At 53.9% G+C, this 21,154-nt stretch overlaps 9 protein-coding genes across 9 annotated transcripts; 5 read left to right on the plus strand and 4 right to left on the minus strand.

The window, feature by feature from the left end:
- Window positions 1–274: 274 nt before the first annotated feature.
- Window positions 275–2,218, minus strand: J4E92_001359 (uncharacterized protein; the record flags this gene model as incomplete). The annotated part of the gene is made up of 1 exon (XM_051492771.1): window positions 275–2,218. The coding sequence occupies one exon, from the start codon at window positions 2,216–2,218 to the stop codon at window positions 275–277; it is 1,944 nt and encodes a 647-aa protein (XP_051358283.1).
- Window positions 2,219–3,907: 1,689 nt separating this feature from the next.
- Window positions 3,908–5,001, minus strand: SPE3 (putrescine aminopropyltransferase; the record flags this gene model as incomplete). The annotated part of the gene is made up of 4 exons (XM_051492772.1): window positions 3,908–4,185; window positions 4,283–4,671; window positions 4,723–4,903; window positions 4,971–5,001. The coding sequence occupies 4 exons, from the start codon at window positions 4,999–5,001 to the stop codon at window positions 3,908–3,910; spliced, it is 879 nt and encodes a 292-aa protein (XP_051358284.1).
- A 530-nt stretch (window positions 5,002–5,531) lies between these two features.
- On the plus strand, window positions 5,532–6,479 carry J4E92_001361 (uncharacterized protein; the record flags this gene model as incomplete). Its single annotated transcript, XM_051492773.1, has 2 exons — window positions 5,532–5,762; window positions 5,817–6,479. 2 exons carry the CDS (start codon window positions 5,532–5,534, stop codon window positions 6,477–6,479), a joined length of 894 nt encoding a protein of 297 aa, XP_051358285.1.
- A 217-nt stretch (window positions 6,480–6,696) lies between these two features.
- Window positions 6,697–7,757, plus strand: J4E92_001362 (uncharacterized protein; the record flags this gene model as incomplete). The annotated part of the gene is made up of 4 exons (XM_051492774.1): window positions 6,697–6,721; window positions 6,774–7,146; window positions 7,208–7,343; window positions 7,398–7,757. The coding sequence occupies 4 exons, from the start codon at window positions 6,697–6,699 to the stop codon at window positions 7,755–7,757; spliced, it is 894 nt and encodes a 297-aa protein (XP_051358286.1).
- Window positions 7,758–8,713: 956 nt separating this feature from the next.
- On the plus strand, window positions 8,714–10,684 carry J4E92_001363 (uncharacterized protein; the record flags this gene model as incomplete). The annotated part of the gene is made up of 1 exon (XM_051492775.1): window positions 8,714–10,684. One exon carries the CDS (start codon window positions 8,714–8,716, stop codon window positions 10,682–10,684), a length of 1,971 nt encoding a protein of 656 aa, XP_051358287.1.
- Window positions 10,685–13,653: 2,969 nt separating this feature from the next.
- Window positions 13,654–15,198, plus strand: TUB4 (gamma-tubulin; the record flags this gene model as incomplete). The annotated part of the gene is made up of 4 exons (XM_051492776.1): window positions 13,654–13,661; window positions 13,717–14,311; window positions 14,370–14,759; window positions 14,809–15,198. The coding sequence occupies 4 exons, from the start codon at window positions 13,654–13,656 to the stop codon at window positions 15,196–15,198; spliced, it is 1,383 nt and encodes a 460-aa protein (XP_051358288.1).
- Window positions 15,199–15,856: 658 nt separating this feature from the next.
- Window positions 15,857–16,444, plus strand: J4E92_001365 (uncharacterized protein; the record flags this gene model as incomplete). Its single annotated transcript, XM_051492777.1, has 1 exon — window positions 15,857–16,444. One exon carries the CDS (start codon window positions 15,857–15,859, stop codon window positions 16,442–16,444), a length of 588 nt encoding a protein of 195 aa, XP_051358289.1.
- A 387-nt stretch (window positions 16,445–16,831) lies between these two features.
- Window positions 16,832–17,863, minus strand: J4E92_001366 (uncharacterized protein; the record flags this gene model as incomplete). Its single annotated transcript, XM_051492778.1, has 2 exons — window positions 16,832–17,608; window positions 17,702–17,863. The coding sequence occupies 2 exons, from the start codon at window positions 17,861–17,863 to the stop codon at window positions 16,832–16,834; spliced, it is 939 nt and encodes a 312-aa protein (XP_051358290.1).
- A 1,668-nt stretch (window positions 17,864–19,531) lies between these two features.
- J4E92_001367 (uncharacterized protein) lies at window positions 19,532–20,449 on the minus strand (the record flags this gene model as incomplete). Its single annotated transcript, XM_051492779.1, has 1 exon — window positions 19,532–20,449. One exon carries the CDS (start codon window positions 20,447–20,449, stop codon window positions 19,532–19,534), a length of 918 nt encoding a protein of 305 aa, XP_051358291.1.
- Window positions 20,450–21,154: the final 705 nt, after the last annotated feature.

Below are 21,154 nucleotides of genomic sequence, written 5' to 3' on the forward strand. Positions count from 1 at the left end.
GGATATCATAGCTCTCGCAATATACGCTCACCAACAAACCAACGCAAGCGAATGACGTGAAAAAATGCTGTGCGAAAGATGCATGCTTATGTGACTGACGTCTACTCAAACGACCATCATATACACAGCCCAAAAAGGAAACCACCGGGACCCGCCCAAGCAGCAATGACGATGCGTGAGTGGATGACCAGTGGGAAGAGAATAGACAACGTTCCCCTGTCATGTCATATACACATCCACCTCTTTCGCAGGCAGGCAAAGGGGATGGACAAGCCTACAAGAAAGGCAGCACCACACCCTTCCTCATCGGACTGCCCCTTCCATCCACCGTGCTGCCCTCAGCACTGTATCCAGAATCGCGATCAACGTCGTCGTTATCAAAGTCGATATCGAAATCCGGTTCTTTTTCCTCCTCAGCTTCCTCGCCGTCCTCATCACCGTCCCACGCTTTCTGTGTCGCGCCGCGCGAGTTCCAGCGTAGCGTGCGGCTGATGCTATCGAACCACTCTGTGGGCTGGGAGAGGACGGTGGGGAAAGGGTACTGGGAAGCAGCGATGGTGACGTGGTCGCCCTGGCGGAGCTCGACGCGGCCCTTGCCGTCGAAGGCGCAGTAGGCGGTTGCGCGCGACTTGAGAGGGACCGCGATGCGGAGGAGCATGCTGTCGTTGAGGAGCATGGGGCGGAAGGAGAGGGTGTGCGGGCAGATGGGGGTGAGGAGTATGGCGGGGATGTCTGGGTGCACGAGCGAGCCGCCTGCGGAGAGGGAGTAGGCGGTTGAGCCCGTGGGCGTGGAGAAGATGACGCCGTCGGCTTGGACTACGGTCAGCAGGTTGTTGTCGCCGTAGAGCTCGAGGTTCGAGACGTAGGGCGATGGGCCGCGGTCGATGACGAGCTCGTTGAGGACCTCGAATTGCTCGGCTTCAATGTGTGATGGTGAGCCTTGGGCCGCGGCGTTCTTCTGGTACCGGTACACGGTGCATGTGAAACGCATGCGCAGGTTTACGCGCATACCCGTCTCGCACATGATCTTGTCGAGCGCGGGCCTGTACTGTGCGAACTCGAAGTTGGTGAGGAATCCGAGGCTGCCGAGTGAGAAGGAGAGGATCGGTGGCACGATGCGCTGGAAGAGCCATGAGGTGAAGAGGACGGTGCCGTCTCCACCGAGAGTAAGGACGAGGTCGAAGATCTCAGGGGTTTCCCAGCATAGATCTGGTGTCCACCAGCGGAGCATGTTCTCATAGCGCTTGTCCTTGGCCAACAAGGAGGCTGCGTCGAAGCGCTTCGACTTGCGCAGCTTGTGGTCTACGTAGACATTCACTCCCACGTCCGAGCCGTAGCGCGAGGTCGTCATGAGCCATTCTGCCAATTCGCGCGTGAGGTATACAAGGTTGTTATCGCGTGCCTTGGTGACAATCATGACATTGCGCACCGTCATCTTGATGGGCCGGCGCTGCAACTGCTTCGAGACCTCACGGACGCTGTTCGCGGTCTGCATGAGCCTCGAATGCGATATCGTGTCGTCTTCGGCATCGCCCATCTCTTCCATGACCTTTCCAAGGTTTACGGCCTTGTCAAACTTCTTGTGGAAGAAGCATGGTGATGCGAGCGCAGCCATCTTGCTGGCGGAAAGGTCGGCTGAGTGCAGTTCCAGCTCGTTGAGCGCCTTTGCGAGTTGCGAGTGCGTGATGCTCTTTGAGCGCGCACTCTTCCCTGCACTCTCCATTATGGCGGTGTCCATGGACTGTGACGTCGACGATGGTGGTGGCCGAGACTGCAACGCCTTAAGAATGGTCTGGCGGGGGATCGCAGAGTCGATGGAGCAGGCGTTCTTGCGGTGCTTCCGGATGCGATGCTCGCCAAAAGAGGGCACGCGCGGGAGGACGGAGAGGTTCTCGATGGACGAGGACTTGGTGATAACGGTGGGGTCGTCGTTGCGGGAGGATTCGTCCGAGGTCAGACTGGCTGGATCTTGTGTTGCAGCGGGCGTACCGCCAATTTCTTGCGTTACTACCGATGCATTATACGGCGCGTCCTGGGGGCAGTGGACGCTGGTCTGCGGAGGCTGTGGAGACTCTGGGCGGGTGGGATTATTAAATGAGGCATCGGCATCGACGGGGTTAAGGTCGGAGAAACTTGAGTTGGGCGCCTGTGGGGACAGGAGCGGATGAACCTTGGCCGGACTAAACGGCTCCCCATTCTGGTATGTTGCCGATAACATCGTCGCTTGATTCTGTCTTAGTGATCGAGCTTCGTTAAGCGCGCTTGGTGTGCAGGTTGGCGAGTGCGATATTAATCGGCGTCGTTATTCGGTTGCGGCGGCAAGTATGTTCGCAAAGTATGTACAGCGAAAGATGAACGTATCCAGACGGTTCGGTCAAAGGTAATAAATGCTCCAGGCAAAATGAAAAGGAGAGGAAGGAAGCGAGGGATTGTACTACTGCATGGGCGCGAGTCGTAACGTTGTGTGATGGCTGCCAACGGTGATCGTGTAACCCGTCGTGGAAGTAAGGATTATATTGAAGGAAGAGCCCGGCTCGACCTTGTACAAAAAAAAAGAAGAAGATGAAGAAGACGTGAAGTGTGCACGACGGTGTCGTGGCCGAAAGAGCGAAGGCGCAGGTGGGGAAAGAAGGTGGTGCAGCTTGAGGCAGGTATTAGGCACGATGCGAGACCTACTATATTCACTCTCCGTCTCAATGACATCTCTGCCACCGCCATTATGGAGCAGTGCCACATCACGATCCCATGCGCCAGCCTCAAACCAAAGATTCCGCCATCTGTAGCGGCTAGCCCGCCGGCAACGTTGTGACACTTCGCGTGTCACAAACTCGTGGGTCCACGCCGGAGCATCTGCCAAACATAGAACGACGCTTCACCCCAAACCGCGATCTTGACACAGATCACAACGGCCCAGAAGTTCCTGTCATCCTGTCTTCGCAGGCACGCTCCACAGCATGGCCACACCGCTGGATTGACAGAATCCTTCGATGACCCTGAGGTTCATGGTCGAGAAGCGCTCGCTCACCGACGGGTCTCAGCTATCGGATCATACCGACACCCTCCGTGTTTGATCCACACTTCGTTTACAAAGCCACAGCGGGTACTACGGTCAAGGGGAATTGTAATCGTGATTCAGTACGAATCGCATCACCGCAAAAGTTATGCCATCTGTCGGCTGTACTAGCGAGATCATTTGGAGGACGAAACGACCCAACGTGGCCTAGTCCGCAGCCAACAGTAATCGGTTGCTTCGAATCTTCATCTGGTACAGGAGAGTTTTAGACGAGACAGCTCACTCCTCGCTAAATGTAGACCTCTTTGACACGCCTACTGGGCGATTGCGGACTGCATGACATTGCTGCCGTTTGTACCGATGGCCCACAGACCTCATACGCCACGCATGGCTAAGACATGGGATGGAAATGTGGCAAGCGTGTACGGCACATGTCGCGTGGAACGTTGAGTGAAGTGGGCTCATAACCGCTACCGACATGGTTGCAGGGCCCGTCTCCGTGTCGTTTCTGTCCATTCACAGGCAAGCGACTGTGTGTTTGCCTCAGGGCTCAAGCTGGTTGCTGAAACTCGCGCATGATAACAGCCTGCCCAGGCACCAATTCTCACTAAGCGTCCGAGAGCCTCAACTGCCGATGTCCTGGAAGCTGGACGCATTGTTGTGCGCTGGCAAGTGGGGTGCGGTCCGAAGCGCAAGAAGTAACCAGGCGCTTGTGGCTGTCATGTCGCTGGCTTGGTGTAGAATGTTAGTAGTTAGCAAAACAATCATGCTTGAGCGTATGCAGTCGGAAGTATCGATGTTTCGCTGAGTATGACTTTACAGTCTTTTGATATTCATCACATATCGTGGTATCTAGTGAGGTCGTAACGAAAAGAAATTCGACAAGCCAGACGCTTATTGGAGAGCCTTGCGAGCAAAGGTGGGCAGAACGAAAGCAGCCTCGTGGATCTCCTTGCTGTAGTACCTGCAAAGCTGCTCCTCCTCTTCGGTAGACCAGCTGCGAAGGGGCTTCTTGAGGTCGCGGTTGGCGTCCTTGCTGCAGACCATGAAACCGATCTGGCCGGAGGGGTAGGTGGGGATGGTGGTGTAACCGTACTCGACGTTGGGGAAGACCTCCTTGCAAGCCTTCTTGAGGTTGACAATGAGGGGCATGTGAAGCCATTGGTTCTCGGCTATACAAGAATGTTAGCCATTGACCAGAGCAGCACCTTTCCGGCGCATGGCGGTCGAAAAGTGGACGTGAACTGAGCGGACTAGGAGAGGGCTTACAACCTTGGGTGGTAATGACACCGCCTTCGCGGAGCGCACCGTTCAGCAACTCGAAGTAGGACTTCTGGAAGAGAGCCTCGGCGGGACCCTCTGGGTCGCTGGAGTCGGTGATGATGACGTCGAACTCGCCCTTCTTGTCCTCGAGGAACTTGAAGCCGTCGCCGACGATGGTGGTGGTCTTGGGGTGCTCGAAGCCGACAGACATGCCGGGGAGATATTGCTTAGAGAGACGGATGACAGCCTCATCGATGTCGCAGAGGGTGGCCTCCTTGACACAGTCGTGCTTGACGACCTCACGGAGGACACCGCCGTCACCACCACCAATGACCAAGACCTTCTCGGGGTTGGGGTGGGCGTTCATGGCCAAGTGGGTGATCATCTCCTGGTATCTGCTCTACTATCAGCCATTGTCCGCGTATTCCCATCCGGTTGTGACGTACGAGAACTCATCGCGCTCGGTGCATTGGATGACGTTGTCGAGGACGAGGACGGTGCCGTAGTTGGTCGACTCGAAGATGAGGACGTCCTGGTACTTGCTCTTCTCGTGGTGAAGAACCTCCTTGACCTGGAGGGTCATGGCCTGGCCGGGCCACATGCCGGAGATCTCGCGGAACCAGCCATCTACACCGAATGTCAGCAATTGAAGTGTTATACGTGTATGACTGCTGCAAAAGTCGAGTTTACTTACCCTTGATGGTAGGGTGTTCAATGGCAGGCATCTTGAAGGGTTTGTGTGTAGAAAAAGGTGTATAGAGTAAAGGTGATCTACGGGAGTAAACAGAAGATTGACAGAGCTGTCGCCGGATATATATGGGGACCTTCAGGTTGGCGGAGTTTTTGCTGGTGTTTGCGTTGGGCACAATTTTCTAGGCCTATGCACGTCACTGGTCGCGCGCGCCGTACCTGCCCCGCCATCCCCCACCATCATCCCGGGAAGGTCCAGCCGCAAGGCATCTACATTGGGTAGCATTATCTCCATCTCACCTCTGCACTTCATGCTGCCATCCCACGTCCCTCCTTTGCGTGATTTTCGCGGGCAGACGGCGCGGATGCGACACCGAGTTGATGTAGAGGGTGGCTAAAGCAGTGCTGACAACGAGGGCGGCCGTCAGCCTGCAAGGTTCATACTAACACGCAAATGGGTGTAGACTGCAGGTAGGAGGAGCATAAAGAGCCGGGACGCAACGCTCACAATGAGATCAACACGTAGTTTCATTACCACTGGGTATCACTCAGAAGCGGCCCAAACATGACCGAAGTCGTCCCAGTGCAAGACCCAGCCCAGGAGGAACGCAGCAGAGTAGAGCAAGTTGTCGCGACCAAGGCATATGTGAAGGATCCTGAGCTATTACCATGGTACACGAAGGAACTTGAAGAGCCTAGTCCGGGAACACGGGATCTGTTTGAAAAGTACAGCAAAGTACCACCAGCGGATATCATCACGCACATCAAACGTGTGAGAGATGAAGCATTCTCGGTCGTGAGTTTAGTCTACCATACATAACAAGAGCGAGCTGTACTAAACATCTTGTAGTTCCCGTATCCTTGCTTGGGAAACTGGGGTTTCTTAAACTTTTCCATCGAGAAGAACCCGGCCTACCAGGAAGTCCTCAGTCGCATCAAGGACGGGGAGCAGTTCCTCGACCTTGGATGTTGTATGGGCCAGGACATCCGCAAGCTGGTCCACAACGGCGCGCCCTCCGAGAACACGTACGCGTCCGATGTCAAAACAGACTTCTGGGGCTTTGGCTATGATCTCTTTCTCGACAAGTCAACTCTGCAGACACAGTTCATGGAAGCCGACATCTTCGACGCCAACTCGGAGCTGAAGCAGGTAGACGGCAAGATCGACATCATCAACGCCGCTTCATTCTTCCACCTGTTCGATTGGGACGGTCAGGTCAAAGCAGCTAAGCGCGTGGTCCAACTGTTGAGGCCAGTGGCTGGAAGTCTCATCGTTGGACGCCAAGGTGGCAAGCCTGAAGCCGGCAGCTTTTCACACCTCATGAAAGAGCAGACTGCTTTTTGGCACAATCCAGAGTCCTGGGCGAGCATGTGGAAGCAGGTCGGGGAGGAAACTGGGACGGTATGGAAGGCTGAAGCTGTGCTTGGCGAAGAAGATCTATCGAAGAGGATGAAGACGACGCTTGTGCCTGCCGGTACAAGGTTCATGACCTTTACTGTACGTAGGGTGTAGATAGTTTCCAGTGGATGTAGAATTTGGGATAGATAGACATGATGGTGGCTGCCACATGGGGATTGCGGAGCAGCAGCCAATGAGCGTCATGCAGGGTCCGAGCAGACAGGCCAAACTCAATCTGGCTTCAACACCATTGCATCTCCAACCCATAGCCCATTAATACCATATCTTCCCGTCGCTCACTCAATAAAGCCACCTCACACATACTTCAATCATGGACCCCTACTCGCCCGAAGGAGGTTCGTCAAAGCGCCGGCCACGCCAGCTCAAGCCCCGCTAACGACTGTCCAGAGCTCATAAACATCCACTCGGCCTTCCACGCCGGCGCCTACCAGCAAGTCCTCGATTTCGACACGTCGTCCTTTTCCGCGTCAAATGCGCTGCCCGTTCGCGTCCTCAGACTCCGCAGCCAAATTGCGCTCGGCCAAGCACAAGCCGTTTCCAGCGAGCTCGCATCCGAGAAGACTCCAGATCTGGTCGCAGTAAAGCTACTGGCAGACTGTGAGCAGGGCAAAGACGTAGTCGACCAGGCGAAGAAGCTGGCAGAGCAACATGGACAGGAGAACCTGACAGTGCAGCTTTGCGCGGGCATCGTCTTGGAGAGGGCGGGCGAGACGGAGGCTGCGCTTGATGTGCTGAGCAAGCACCAGGGCAGCTTAGATGCGTACGTTGAACATTCTCTTTACATGGACTTTCCGGGGGCATGATGACTAACCTTCTCACAGAGTAGCACTCATTGTACAAATCCACCTCCAACAAAACCGCACAGATCTGGCCGCAAAGGAGGCTCAGCGCGCACGGAAATGGGCACAAGACAGTCTGCTAGTCAACATTGCCGAGAGCTGGGTTGGCATGCGCGAGGCAGGTCCCCTAATACATCATTGTCACATGTCATGGCACTAACACCACACTCAGGGCGGCGAGAAGTACCAATCCGCTTTCTACGTATTCGAAGAACTAGCCACAACCGCTCAATCTACCTCCCCACACTCGCTCGTCGCACAAGCCGTATCGGAGATTCACCTCGGCCGCCTCCCAGAAGCCGAAGCTGCTCTCCAACAAGCCGTTTCTATCGACGGCACCTCAGCCGACACAATCGCAAACCTCATCGTCCTCAACACATTGCTTGGAAAGAAGGAAGAAACTGAACAACTAAAGTCACAGCTGCAAACCTCCGCCCCACAGCACAGGGCAGTCGCAGACTGGGCGAGCAAGAAAGCCGAATTTGCCAGTGCCGCCGCAAAGTACACACCAAAGTTCGAGGTTGCTTCATAGGAGGAGGACGCCTTTGCGCACTTGGTGTCTACAGGAGTGGCGTATCAAGACGTGGATGCTACTGAGCCCAAGATCAGGCCTGGAGAGACAACATTCGACGGCGCTACTTAGGAAAAGCGGAATGCCACGACTGTGGAACGAAATATCACGAATATGTTCAAGCATCCGACGGTGCAAGACTTGAGGGCTGCCAGTACGTGGGCATCCGATAGCGATGATGAAAATGAGGAATATCGTAAGAAAAAATAGACGACATTGTAAACATGTGCATTACACGCACGTGCAATGGTTTGGAACGGAATTGATTGCACTACAAAACCCGTTATCTCTACACCCCTTTGACATTCTGGGCACCATACAAGCATGCTACTGTTTACCCATCACTGTTATCTCTAGCAGCTGTCAAAGCTACCGGAATATTTACGCAATGAATCCCTCCGGGTACAGAGAAGAGGGACGATTTAAAAGCACTTAGATTCCTTCCACTAACTCAGCTGTACACAAGAGTGTGGGGGCGAAAATAGGTATGCCTCAGCCTTGCATGATATCTCGAATCCATATCAGGATGGCCCGTGCATCAGGGTCCTTCACAGTCACTGTGGGGTAAACGTCACGATAGCACAGTCCATTAACTTCACGTCAACAAACGGAAAAATATCAGGTATGCCTTGTCACAACATCTGTGGCTTCATCCCCAGCCCCAGTCAATAATTTCTCTACACTAACAAGGCTGAACGTACCTAGGTAGGCAGCTCCTCGTGTCACACACGTTTGTGACATCACACCACTTACGCCCGTCAGCACTTGAGCGTCTCCCCGCAAACAGCCAGCCGACACCACGCGTGTAGTCCACCTAGTTTAAAGACCTAGCCTCCCAGCAACCCGGGTTCAGAAGCAATGACCCACCGCCATCCCAGGGCTAGTAGCATACCGCCAGCTCCGCGGCACGCATCATCATGTCTTCGCTACTAGAATACCGAACTCTAGCTCAGGACGAGTTTCGGCTGCTCATCCTCATCCCTGCAGTGTCCATAACAGCTCCACTGCGAGTGCACGTTTTCCACGACAATGTATACAACCCCGAAGCATCCTACGCCGCACTATCGTATACCTGGGCGTCCAAGCTCGAAGGAAACGACTACAATAGCAACGACGTACTCGAGTCCGTGGATGTAGACGGACACGAGACATTTCTGCACCAGAATCTAGCCAAGGCACTGCGATCTATTCGCCGTGAGGTCCCGCAGTGTATCTGGGCCGACGCACTGTGTATAGACCAAAACAACATCCCTGAGCGCAACGTCCAAGTCACGCTCATGCGACAAATCTTCTCCAACGCAACGAATGTGTGGGCTTGGCTGGGTCCACCGGCGAAAGGAAGTAATCTAGCCATGGACTTCCTCGCCAACTTAGCCAGTCGCGCTGATGAAGAAGGCATCGGACCGTGGTTGGGGAACGAAGGCATGCACCCAGATACATATCCCACATGGGAAGGTCTCCGAGCCCTAATGGCGCGAAACTGGTGGAAAAGAGCCTGGATAGTACAAGAATTCGCGCTCGCCAAAGACGTCGTTTTCATCTGCGGTACGCGCCGCCTCTCCGCCGACGCCCTCGAAGCAGCCGACCACCTCATCTTCATGGAATTCACACCTTCGAAAAACGAGCGCGTGACTGCTCTCACACGCGCCGTGGACATTAACCCCCGCGTCCTCGATCCAGCGCGCAATCTCATGAGTCTGCGTCGAAGACTGCAGGAAGGAGAACAGCTTTCCGCGTTGGCGACGCTGCAGATGACGAGATTGACTAATGCGACGGATCCAAGAGATCACCTGTTTGCTAAGATTGGACTCAGTGGACGCGAGTTGATTGAGTTGTGTCCGCCGGATTATAATGCTCAGGCGAAAGATATCTGGTTCACATTTCTCAAAGAGTTTATACGGCAGAAGCAAGATTTGTATGTTGTCTGTTTGGCGGGAATGCAACCGCGGAAGTATGATACACTCCCGTCGTGGCTACCTGATTGGGGCCCGTCGAAACCGCAATATATGCTCTGTTCACTGTTCACGGGGAAGCAGTGGCCGTTCTTCGATGCGGCGAGTGGTGCTCCTGCTGTTGCGACTATTTCGAGCGAGAAGATGGAAGAGGGTATCTTCCTCAGGTGCAAAGGCCTCGTCATTGATACTGTGGATGGCGTTGCGGGCGATCCGTGGTGGACAGACACGAAAACCCCGACGTCTCTCCGGCAGTCGAAATGTAAGAAGAACGCATATGGGACGCAAGTCGGTGCGTTTGAAGCGTTGTTGAGGACAGTCACCGCCCACACGAATCGAATGGGTGCTTGGGGCGCGCCTCCACGGGAATTCAACACCATCTTCGCGAAACGGTGGCACGAGCTGAGGGATACGACGGCACCGTACGAAGCTGACAACACGCGAGATCTCCCCCTTCCGTTCTACATGCGCGCATCAGGTTTCGAGCGTGCATGGCGCAGTATGCGCAATCTGAAGTTGGATGGCGTGGAACTACACCAGCACGTCGAGGCGGGTCTGATAGACGCACAGAACAAAGCGCAGACGTCGAGTTCGGGATCCTCAGAGGAAGGCTCCGCATCTGATTTCTCGATCCCAGCACCGTTTCACCCGCTGTGGACTGCGCTCGAGCATAGCGCTGGTCAGGTTTGCTACGAGAGGTTTGTTTATACGACTGAGGGAGGGTATCTTGGGGTTGGTTCTTCTACTGTGGAGCCGGGGGATAAGGTTTTTGTATTGTTGGGGTGTAAGGTGCCGGTGGTGTTAAGGCCGCTAGAGAAAGGAGGATATCAGCTTATTGGGGAGACGTATTTGGATGGTGTCATGTATGGTGAGATGACGAAGGATATAGGGAAGGAGGGGTCTGCTGTGCCGGTTGAGGATCTTGATATCTTCTAGGCGTGGGGAGTCGTCTTTGTTGTGCTTCCTTGGTTGATAGCATAAAATGTATGGCTGGCAGTACGCCGACTAGACAAGTAGCTACTGTATGTTGGCAGGCTCTCGCGAGGCTTTGAGAATCGAAGGCGAGATCTCAGCCCTAACAATGTACGCCAACGGTCTCTATCATACAGGCTGTTGTCCACCTGTTTTGTCAGCTGCTGAAGTCGAACATGTCTATAGGGGTATCTTCAGTACTGTCAGCGTGCAAGACCTTGGGGCCGTTTGGGGAGGTCTTAGTTAAGGCCGCCCACTATCCTCGGACTCAGCCTCAGGCACGCCGCCAAAATACTAAGATCACCACTCCATCGCGCGAACAAACACCGCATCGGCCCCGCGTCTGCGAAAAAAGGCGGATCCAGATAGACACGCAAGATCCACGTGAAGCGATTAGATAGGTAATCTTAGAACATCCGCATGCCCGCGCCGCCACGCCCGAGCGGTCAACGGCATGCGCAATTTTTGACCAAAACCCTTGCATACACAGGATGATATGTACGTGCCGTGCATACGGGAAAGTCATCTTCCTGACAGCAACGCGTGCGGCATGCGTGCGCAGCTGCACGCAAGAGCAAGCCAGCCAGGACCTGATCGACGCGCCACGCGCATTTAGCGGTAGATCAACCACGGCACCGGATCTGATGGAATTTCACCACACCTTCGCAGCGCGCGCCTCCATCACCGCAGTCCGAGAAGACCACACTCTCCGGATGGGCGGTAACAGACGCATAAAGAGCGCGTAGGAAGGGATAATCCCACTTCTAATAACTCATCATACAATCGTGTTATCTGACACGTATAACTTGCTGAGACAAGGGGGGTTGCATACCTGCAACTCCAACTGTTAGTGGCGCCCGGGAGCTGATACATCCGGAGCTCGACAGCTCCATCTTGGAACGAAGCTTAGCCTGGCTTGCCAGCCAATGCGGGACAGGCTGTGTCTCCATCCGTCTGCAATTTGCAGCTACCTATGCCCGTTAAGGTAATGTGGGTGGCTGATTCTGGGACGGATTCGGTATCCTGGAGTGCAGTTGTGTGGGTTGGGATGATGGGTCCTGCTGCACGGCGCATTTTTGCTGTGTGTTGCGGCCAGAGAGGGCGCGTTCGGCGGCCGAACGTAGGGAATGGGTCGTAGAGATCCCGCGCCGCAAATTTGCCTTGCGGGTGCATGTGTGGAGAGGGAGATTGTGTGTTTGTTTGCCGTTATAGATCTGTATCTTTTGTCCTCACGTTGAAGTCGCGCATACGTTCGTTCGTCGTTGTCCTTCGCTGTACATTCCCCGAATACCACGCTACCCAAAGGTTCCGCTCCGTCCGCTTTCGGAACCGCCACGCTAGAAGCACATCGTCATGTCTGAAGTTAAGATAGACACCGACAGCGCGTTCGACGTGCAAACACCATTGCTCGAGAAGAAAAAGATGGTTGTAGGAGTACCGCCGGTGTTTGAGAGCCTCACGAAGCAGCTCGACAAGATTGTAGAGCAGCCACTACTCGGCCCGAAGACCAAGTTCCCCGCAGGTAGGAAGCCTACTGAGTTCTGGTGGCGAATGTAAATTGACCAGCTGGATAGCTACGTTTGCGTTTGCGCGTAAAGATGTGTCAGGCAGGCGGCTACCGCAGGCTATTGCCCATCGAGGGTACATGGCTAAGCACCCCGAGAACACTATGGCCTCGTTAAGAGGAGCAGTCGAGGCGGGCGCAGATGCTCTTGAGACAGACATACATCTGACGAAAGATGGTGTAGTCGTATTGTCGCATGTGAGTTGATCAAAACTTACCCCGATCGTATACTGACTATTCTGTAGGACAGAAACTTGAGAAGATGCTTTGGCAGGCCCGAGAAAGTTATAGATTGCGACTATGAGTTTATAAGCAAGCTGAGAACGCTGCAAGCACCTCATGAGCCAATGCCTCGTCTTATTGATTTGCTCGAATATCTTGCGCAACCTGGATTGGAAGACATCTGGGTCTTGCTCGATATCAAGGTATGTTGTGCTAGCCGAGTTGTACAAGCACTTGCTGACGCGATACAGCTCGATAACGATGCCGACGATGTGATGCGCTTGATTGGTGAAACAATCAACAGCGTACCTGCTGCTCCATCCAGACCGTGGAGTAAGCGCATTGTCCTTGGGTGCTGGGCAGCCAAATTTCTTCCGCTATGTTCGCGATATCTGCCCGGCTTCTCGATTTCGCATATTGGCTTCTCAACACTCATTGCGTCACATTTCTTCAGTGTGCCGAACGTCTCGTCCAATATGGCCCAGGCCATTCTCATGACGCCATGGGGCAGGATGTTCATTCGGCGAGCTCAGAGCGACGGTCGGCCCGTGTACGGATGGACGGTGAACTCGGAGAGCCGGATGCGTTGGGACATACGGCAGGGCCTTGACGGCGTGGTGACGGACGACCCGAAACTATTTCTGGAGATTCGGAGGTCATGGCACGAGGGAACCAAGGACGGCGTGACGCTGCTGATGTGGCTGGATGTGCTGCGGTACAACTTCTTCTGCATGATCTATACCTTCTTGTTCCAGTGTTATTTTGGGTTCCAGGGCAAGTCGTTAGTCAGGATACGGGAAGAAGAGGAGGAGCAATAGGTAGCTGTATGTGAATATTGACAACAAGCTTTACTATTGTGGGTAGTGGTAATGTGGTGATTATTCACGATCGTGGTGGCACGCCAACCTGGGAAAAAACTGAACAGCCTGGAGCCTACATTGGCGCTGGGTCACCGCCTTTGCAAGGTTTTGGCTTAATGTAGCCTGCAGACCTGTTCAGTTTGTTTCTTGTGTGAGGTGGTGGTGTCAAGGCAATGGTGTTGTGGAGAGAGCTATGACGGCAGGGTCCAAACATTTGGCGACCCGACGCGTGCACCCCGCCCAGAGCGCGTCCGCATCCCACCACGTCGCTGACCACCACCACCACCATGCCCAGGTACGCCCGCGTATTTCTCAGAATGCGGTCACATGGTGTAGCTAATCTGTATCAGAGAAATAATAACACTGCAGGCGGGCCAGTGCGGCAACAGCGTCGGGCAGCAGTTCTGGCAGCAGCTGTGCCAGGAACACGGCATCAACCGCGACGGCAACCTCGAGGACTTCGCGACCGAGGGCGGCGACCGCAAAGACGTATTCTTCTACCAGTCCGACGACACCCGCTACATCCCCCGCGCCATTCTTTTAGATCTCGAGCCCAGAGTGCTGCACTCGATCCAGTCGAGCGCCTACAAGAACATCTACAACCCCGAAAACTTCTACATACACAAGGATGGCACCGGCGCCGGCAACAACTGGGGCATGGGCTACAGCATGGGCGAGCAGGTGCACGAGGACATCCTGGACATGATTGACCGCGAGGCAGACGGCTCCGACTCGCTCGAGGGCTTCATGATGCTGCACTCCATCGCTGGCGGCACGGGATCAGGTCTCGGCTCCTACATGCTCGAACGCCTCAACGACAGGTTCCCCAAGAAACTCATCCAGACATACAGTGTCTTCCCCAACACGCAGGACGGCGACATAGTGGTCCAGCCATACAACAGTCTGCTGAGCATGAGAAGGCTGACGCAGAATGCTGACTCAGTGGTAAGCTGTCCAGTGTACTTGCCCAGTGTACTTGCATATATTCATACTGACCTCCCAGGTTGTCCTCGACAACGGAGCCTTGACTAGAATCGCTGCAGACCGACTGCACGTTATGAACCCGTCGTTCGAGCAGACCAACCAGCTGGTGTCCACCGTCATGTCCGCCAGTACCACGACCCTTCGCTACCCCGGATACATGCACAACGATCTCGTTGGAATCGTCGCATCGCTCATTCCCACACCGCGCTGCCACTTCCTCATGACTTCATACACCCCCTTCTCTGGCGAGAACGTAGAGCAGGCCAAGACGGTTCGCAAGACAACCGTCTTGGACGTCATGAGACGACTGTTGCAGCCTAAGAACCGCATGGTCTCCACCAACCCCACCAAGAAGAGCTGCTACATGTCTATCCTGAACATCATCCAGGGAGAAGCGGATCCCTCAGATGTATGTTCCTTCCTGTTGACCGCTTGAATCTAGCTCACTGACTATTCAGGTACACAAATCGCTTATGCGCATTCGCGAACGACGTCTCGCTACCTTTATACCCTGGGGCCCCGCTTCCATTCAAGTCGCGCTGACCAAGAAGTCGCCCTACGTGACCTCTTCGCACCGCGTCTCCGGACTCATGCTCGCAAATCACACGGGTATCGCCACGCTCTTCAAGCGCATAGTCGCACAATACTCCACCCTCCGTAAACGCAACGCCTTCCTTGAAAGCTACAAGCGTGAAGTGCCCTTCAAGGATGGTCTCGGCGAGTTCGACGAAGCTAAGGAAGTCGTTCAGGGTCTGATTGCAGAATACGAAGAGGCCGAGGATGCCGATTACTTGACCAAAGAGACGGCGCCCCCTGCAGACGAGGAAGCTGACAAGAGAGTCGGCTAGAAGTCACCTGAGCAATTATTGGATTTGGCATCGGCGTCATTGGATGGTTCAGTGGAGTCAAGGGTACCCGACTTTCAAGTCTATTTCGCGGCGTTGGCGGACATGCAACGTAGGCTACAGACCTACCGTGATTCTGAAATTTATCATCTTCCACATTCTTCGAATCGTCGTACCGATTGTGGTCATCATGGTGGAAGATATCACGGCTCTTGCTAGTTCTGTAAGGGCGGACTGATTTGAAGAGAACGCCAGGAGTTTGTATGGTAGCGAGCGCAAGATAATCGATCCATTGAGGTCTACCACGGATCGCTAATTCAAGAAACCAATCCACTGACTGTGTGGTTGTAGGCATGTAGCAGATTCACCGTGGTACCGTGACTGGAACGCTGTGGTGATTGTCATTCTCTTGCATTTCTATTGCTGACCCAAATCACTTCAATGGAAATAACCACAGGTCAGTGCGTTGGAATCCACGAGTGAACAGCAATGCTTCACTTCTATACGTATAAAGTGTACGCAGTCCTCTCCGCATAAAATACGCCGTATTAAGTCAACTGTGCCTACTTGCCTACGACTACACTCACCACCAAATCAACCAACCACAGAAATACACAACACCTCGTGGGAACAGCCCAAGACACCAAAGCTTTCACCCAAGATGTTCGCGTTAAGCATCCGCTCCATCACCAACTCCAGAGTCGTTGGCCCCCTAGCCATCTTCGCCCTCTCCACACAAACCCGCACCCTTTACTTCTGCGGTCCCAAGCAAGGCGATCACGATGCAGACCTACCCATCTCCGAACACTACCACGCCCGTCTACGAGCATCATCGGATCTAAAACCAAGGCCCACCGCAGACTCGGCACCAACCGCTACGCCCACCCGTCCTACCCCTCCTCATCCCACTCAGCCCACCACACCAACAGACACAATCCCCACCCTTCGTATCTCCGTCACGCACGCACCACCACCAAACCTATCAGCCCGGCATACAATGCCGTCTGCCAACAAGCACGAGATCGAGAATTTTAGGAAGGCGTTTGGGCAGATGGAGGCAGCGACTCACGATGTGAACACAGACTACAACAACACCCTTGCCATTATCCAGGAGATTGCAAGGCTGCAGTTTGAGCTGAGGAGGGGCCAGGTTGAGGGGAAGTCTTTTGAGGAGTTGGAGAAGATTAGGGGGGAGATTGAGGATTTGAGGTGTGTGTTTGAGAGGATTGGGAGGAGGTGGGGTATTTAGGCTTCACGTTGACCAAGAAAAGAAATTGAACAGGCCTGCAGCCTACTTTGATATGTAAGCGTACAAAATAGATGACCTAGCGTTGATGTAGGCTCTAGAAATGTTCAGTTTTTTTCTTGTATAAGGTAGCTCAAGGAATGTAGGGCGGTGCTGGAGATTGTGGATATGTGTGGTTCTAATAAAGATTGGTCGTGCAGTAGCTTGAAGGGAGTCTTGAGATCACTACAAAAGTAATATCTGAACAGAAAATGAACGTTCTTCAAAACTAAACCAGAATGCAAAACGATGAGTGGTATACAGCACATTTCCCACCTCCTTCCAACGCAAGAACAACGCCTCTCCAAGCCTCACTGCCTCTCATATCCATGCAGCAATCATACATCCCCCTCACGCCCCATTCTTATACCCCAACCCCCCAGCCTTAACATCAAACTCAATCAACTCATCCAGCCCACAAACCTGAAACAACTCCCTCGGGCCATACCTCTTCCCATCCCCCTCCACACTCTCCACATGCCCCGCCTTCATCTGCTGCACCGCCCTCCTAACCGCGGGATACACAACCTCGCAGGCCAACAGCGGGAAAATAGCAAGTTTATACCCCATGGCCTTGCACTCTTCGACTGAGAAATCAGGGGATACGCCGCCGGGGACGCTGTTGAAGAGACAAGGTGTGGGAGATAGATCCGAGCATATGCGCTGCGCGTCTGAGGCGGTTGTCACGCCTTCTAGGAACGCCATGTCTGCGCCCTGAGCGACTGCCGCACGGAGACGGCGCAGTGCTTCTTCGTACCCGAATCCTTGCAACGCGTCCGTTCGAGCGATGATGACGATATCGCTGCCACTTGCCTCCCGCGCTAATCTCGCAGCCCGGATCCGCGCTTCAAACTCCTCGATGTCGACGAGTTGCTTGCCGTTGAGGTGCCCGCACCGCTTACTCACGATTTGGTCTTCGAGGTGCAGGCCGGCGACGCCCGCGCGGATGTACGAGGTTACTGTGCGGCCGACCATGACGGGCCCGCCGTAGCCGGTGTCTGCGTCGGCGATTAGGGGGGTCGACGGCGAGAGCGAGGCGAGCATGCTGGCGTTGGTGAGCATGTCTGTGAAGGTGGCTATGCCCATGTCGGCGGCGCCGAGGCGGGACATTGTTGTTCCTGCGCCTGTCTGGACATGTGTTAGTTGGGTTGGTTTGGTGTAGTTTGATATCGTGAGGGCGATGTTGGTGGTTATGGAGATGGGGAGATGGGGGAGACGTACCATGTATAGACAGTCTACACCTTCTTGGAGAGCTATCCGCGCTGTGAAGCCATCGTATACTCCGGGACAAGAAAGGAACTTGTTTGGATCCGCCAGCATGCTTCGCAGTTTCTCGACGGCCGTCATCTTCCTTTCTGTTTGGCCTGCTTTGCTGGATCCCATATTGCCTTCTCTTCTTTCGCTTTGATGATGCCGATAACGACGATAACCCGACTCTTTACTGTGTATGCGCAGCCAACTCTTTCTTAATACCAAAAGCAGCAAATTCAATCAATTCAAGGGGTATAGTGTCCTCGTCAGGCATCAAAACGAGCAAGAAGGTACACCCGACAGCCTGACTTTAGCCCGCTGAGACTCGGCGTCTTGCGCATACACTGTGGCGGGCCGCAACAAGTAAGGCTGGGCTACCCACGAATAGTCGACCAGATGCGGAAGCGATGGCCTTACGTACCCGTCCTGCGAACTAGGATGCTGTCAACCCGAAAAGCGACCGCGGATTTGGGAACAGTATCTAATCATTGCCAACCAACCGGACCTAACTCCTACAACCTTTATATAGAAAATCTAATAGCTAACCTCGAAATAAGCATGAAAGGGTAATAAGATAGTAACCACACCACTTCTTTTCAGTTGAGAACGAGGCTACGCCGCAGATAGGCATACCCGGGTGTGCCCTCCTCCCCCGTCTTTCTCGGCCAAGTACTCCGTAGCCATCTGTTTTGATCAAAGATCTTCTTTTTTACGATGGCGAAAGGCGAAAACACTTTCTCGGATGAACATTCAACCAACCCTATAACATGCAAAATAGTGAAAAGTGCACAACCCACAAACGTCATATCCACACCCCTCGAGACGACGCGCAAAACACCAAGCGAAAAGCCGCAGCCGTGGTGGTGACCACCCCCGCAACAAAGCCCTTGTTCCTGCTGCTGACGTAGTGTGGTGCCGATGTTCGCCGGCAGTTTGACCGGTAGGAGCGCCATGCTTGTCCCTCCTCACTGGTCAGACAAGACTGCGAAATTCAGTTTCGCCGATGTCCATGGTCGGCGCGTTGGAGGCGGGAGGCGATATCGTATGAGAGAGGATTGGAAGGATGGAATGCCCCGTTGGGTATGCTGGCCGATGCCGAAGTCTCCTGGGTAGGCGAGCGAGCGCATGGGGGGTTGGTGAGAGGGGTAGACTGGGATTTAAAGTGAGCTGGCGGCCGGCATGGCGGTTGCTTTGGTGTTTTGTGTCGGTTCCTCTTTCCTCCTCCACCTGGGTACACGCCTTTGGATTGTGGTGCACAAGGCGCCGCTAGTGGCCCATCAGGGTCAGGCTGCGCGATCAAGGCACTACAGGTGAGCGCACCCACGTTTTGCTTTTTGCTGCAAGGTTCGTCTTGTACCTGTCGGACTGTCCCCACTGGAAAGAAGACCTTTTATCATCATGTACGCCTTGGTAATCCATCTCCATCGCGTTCGGAGTTCGTTCGGTCAGACCAGCACACCACCCCAGCTCTTTGGCGTCGCGCCTGTTCCCAGGAAGATGCAGCGTGCGTCGAAGCGATCGAAAAATTTGCGCCACCGCGATCCGTTCCTGGACTATCGTCTAGCGGTGTTACCGATCCCGCGATCGCGATCCCGAATCCAGATGTCTACGTTTGGGAGGTCTTCGTAGACCATATGTGGCGTCTGCAATGGACGATCGGGGTAAAGTATATTCCATGGCATTGCGTATCTGAGTAGGTATACGGTATCTGAACGCTTCAACTCCCGCACCAGGCGAGAAACCGCTATTATTACTCTTCCGCCGCGTCCGGTTCATTCCTTCACGCATACCCAACAACACCTAACCGTAGGTGTATCCCATGTTCGGTGCGCCTCCAGGCCCTGGTGCTGTCATCATAGGATTCATAGGACCAACCGGCACATTGGGCATTTCTGCATTCGAGAACTCAAATCCGGCCGCCCAGTCGTAATCAGGAAATTGATCAAGCATTGGCGGCACTCCATAGTCTGGACCTTCCCAGGCATCGAAGCTCATTACTGACGGGTCCTGTTGCATCTGAGGATTCACCAAGCTGGGGTCGAATTTGGTCACTGGGAGTTGTTGTTGCTGTCTCATAGAAGGATCCGGAAGTTGCTGCTGGTGCTGCTGTGGGTGTTGTTGTTGTTGGGATGGGTATTCTGACATGTTTGTTAGTTGAGAGCCCGTCAGACTTGACGTAAGATGCTTACGAGGTGGGTTCTGCTGGACGTTCTCGTGCGAAAGAGTTACTTCGTCGCCGTACGGATTCTTCATGTTGCTGAATTCTTCTCGCCAGTACCAGAACATGTCGTAACTAATGCTCATGCTCAATCGCGTCCTCAGTCTCAGATATAGCGATTCCACACGGCCATCCTTCTTACGGAACACCTTGTCGCTACCCCACAAATCCTTCATGATGTGCGCAGTTCGGAAATGGATATCTCCTGGCTGTAAAGAGACGTTCTTAAGGAAATCATACGCCTGTGAGAAAGCTCGCTCGCCCGCAAGTACATCCAGATGTTGAGCAAGCGGACTTCGAACGAGTCTAAGAATGGTAAATCCAGCCAGAGTAATAGTTCGGTCAATGAACGATTGCGAGACGGAGGGTAGGAAGATCTTTTGTGTCGTCTGCATTGTCGAAGCGGACTGGATAACTGAGATGCAAAGGGAGTAGAATCGTGAAAGACCCTCGGCATCGGGTCCAGGGTTCGTGGGGTGGGCGAAGAAATGGAACGCCATTACGTGGATACGTGCACAGCTGAGTTGCAGGGTATCTATTTCGTTAGTTGAAGTTTCGAAAGAGCCGGGTCAGACTTGCCGAGTTCACTTGGAGAAGATGGGGCCAAGCTGAGGAGTTGCGAGTCGAATATGCCAATCAATGATCGTAATACACGGACATCACAATGAATGGATTGTAAGTTGGTCTTGCCCATGGCAACCATGGCACGCATGAGGATGATGTAGACTTTGTGGAGGAACTGCAGGTCAGACGGGAGGTATGGAACCATGTCTTCACGGTCTTGTTCATCGCCATCGAAGAAAGACTCAGCAAGAGGTGGTATACCTTCAACACAGCTCGTTCTAGATACGGTTAGCGTATGTCACAGTGTTACTTCTTTTGGTGACCTCACCTTATTGAAACGATGACGCAACACAGCCAGAGCCTGGCGCGTTGCACCTTGAGCGACTGGTCCTTCTCAAGCGGTGTCCTAGCAAAATCCTGGCCAACACCTGCTATGTGCAGACCAATCTGTGTTGCTAGATGCACTGCCGATCCACACATGAGGTGTGTCGTATCTTTGTACATTGAGTTGGTGGGTAGTCGCCATGTGCACAGAATTAGTAGACCTTGGATGATCGGAACTTGTGAGGTGCGTAGCGCCATTGAAGAGAACGCGAGCTGGGTGATGGGCTGGCTCGTCCTCTCTAGGACTTCGTGTTCAG

This window comes from Alternaria infectoria (genome assembly GCF_024043175.1).
Source record: "Alternaria infectoria strain BMP 0036 chromosome Unknown scaffold_1, whole genome shotgun sequence".
In the NCBI taxonomy this organism is placed as follows: domain Eukaryota; kingdom Fungi; phylum Ascomycota; class Dothideomycetes; order Pleosporales; family Pleosporaceae; genus Alternaria; species Alternaria infectoria.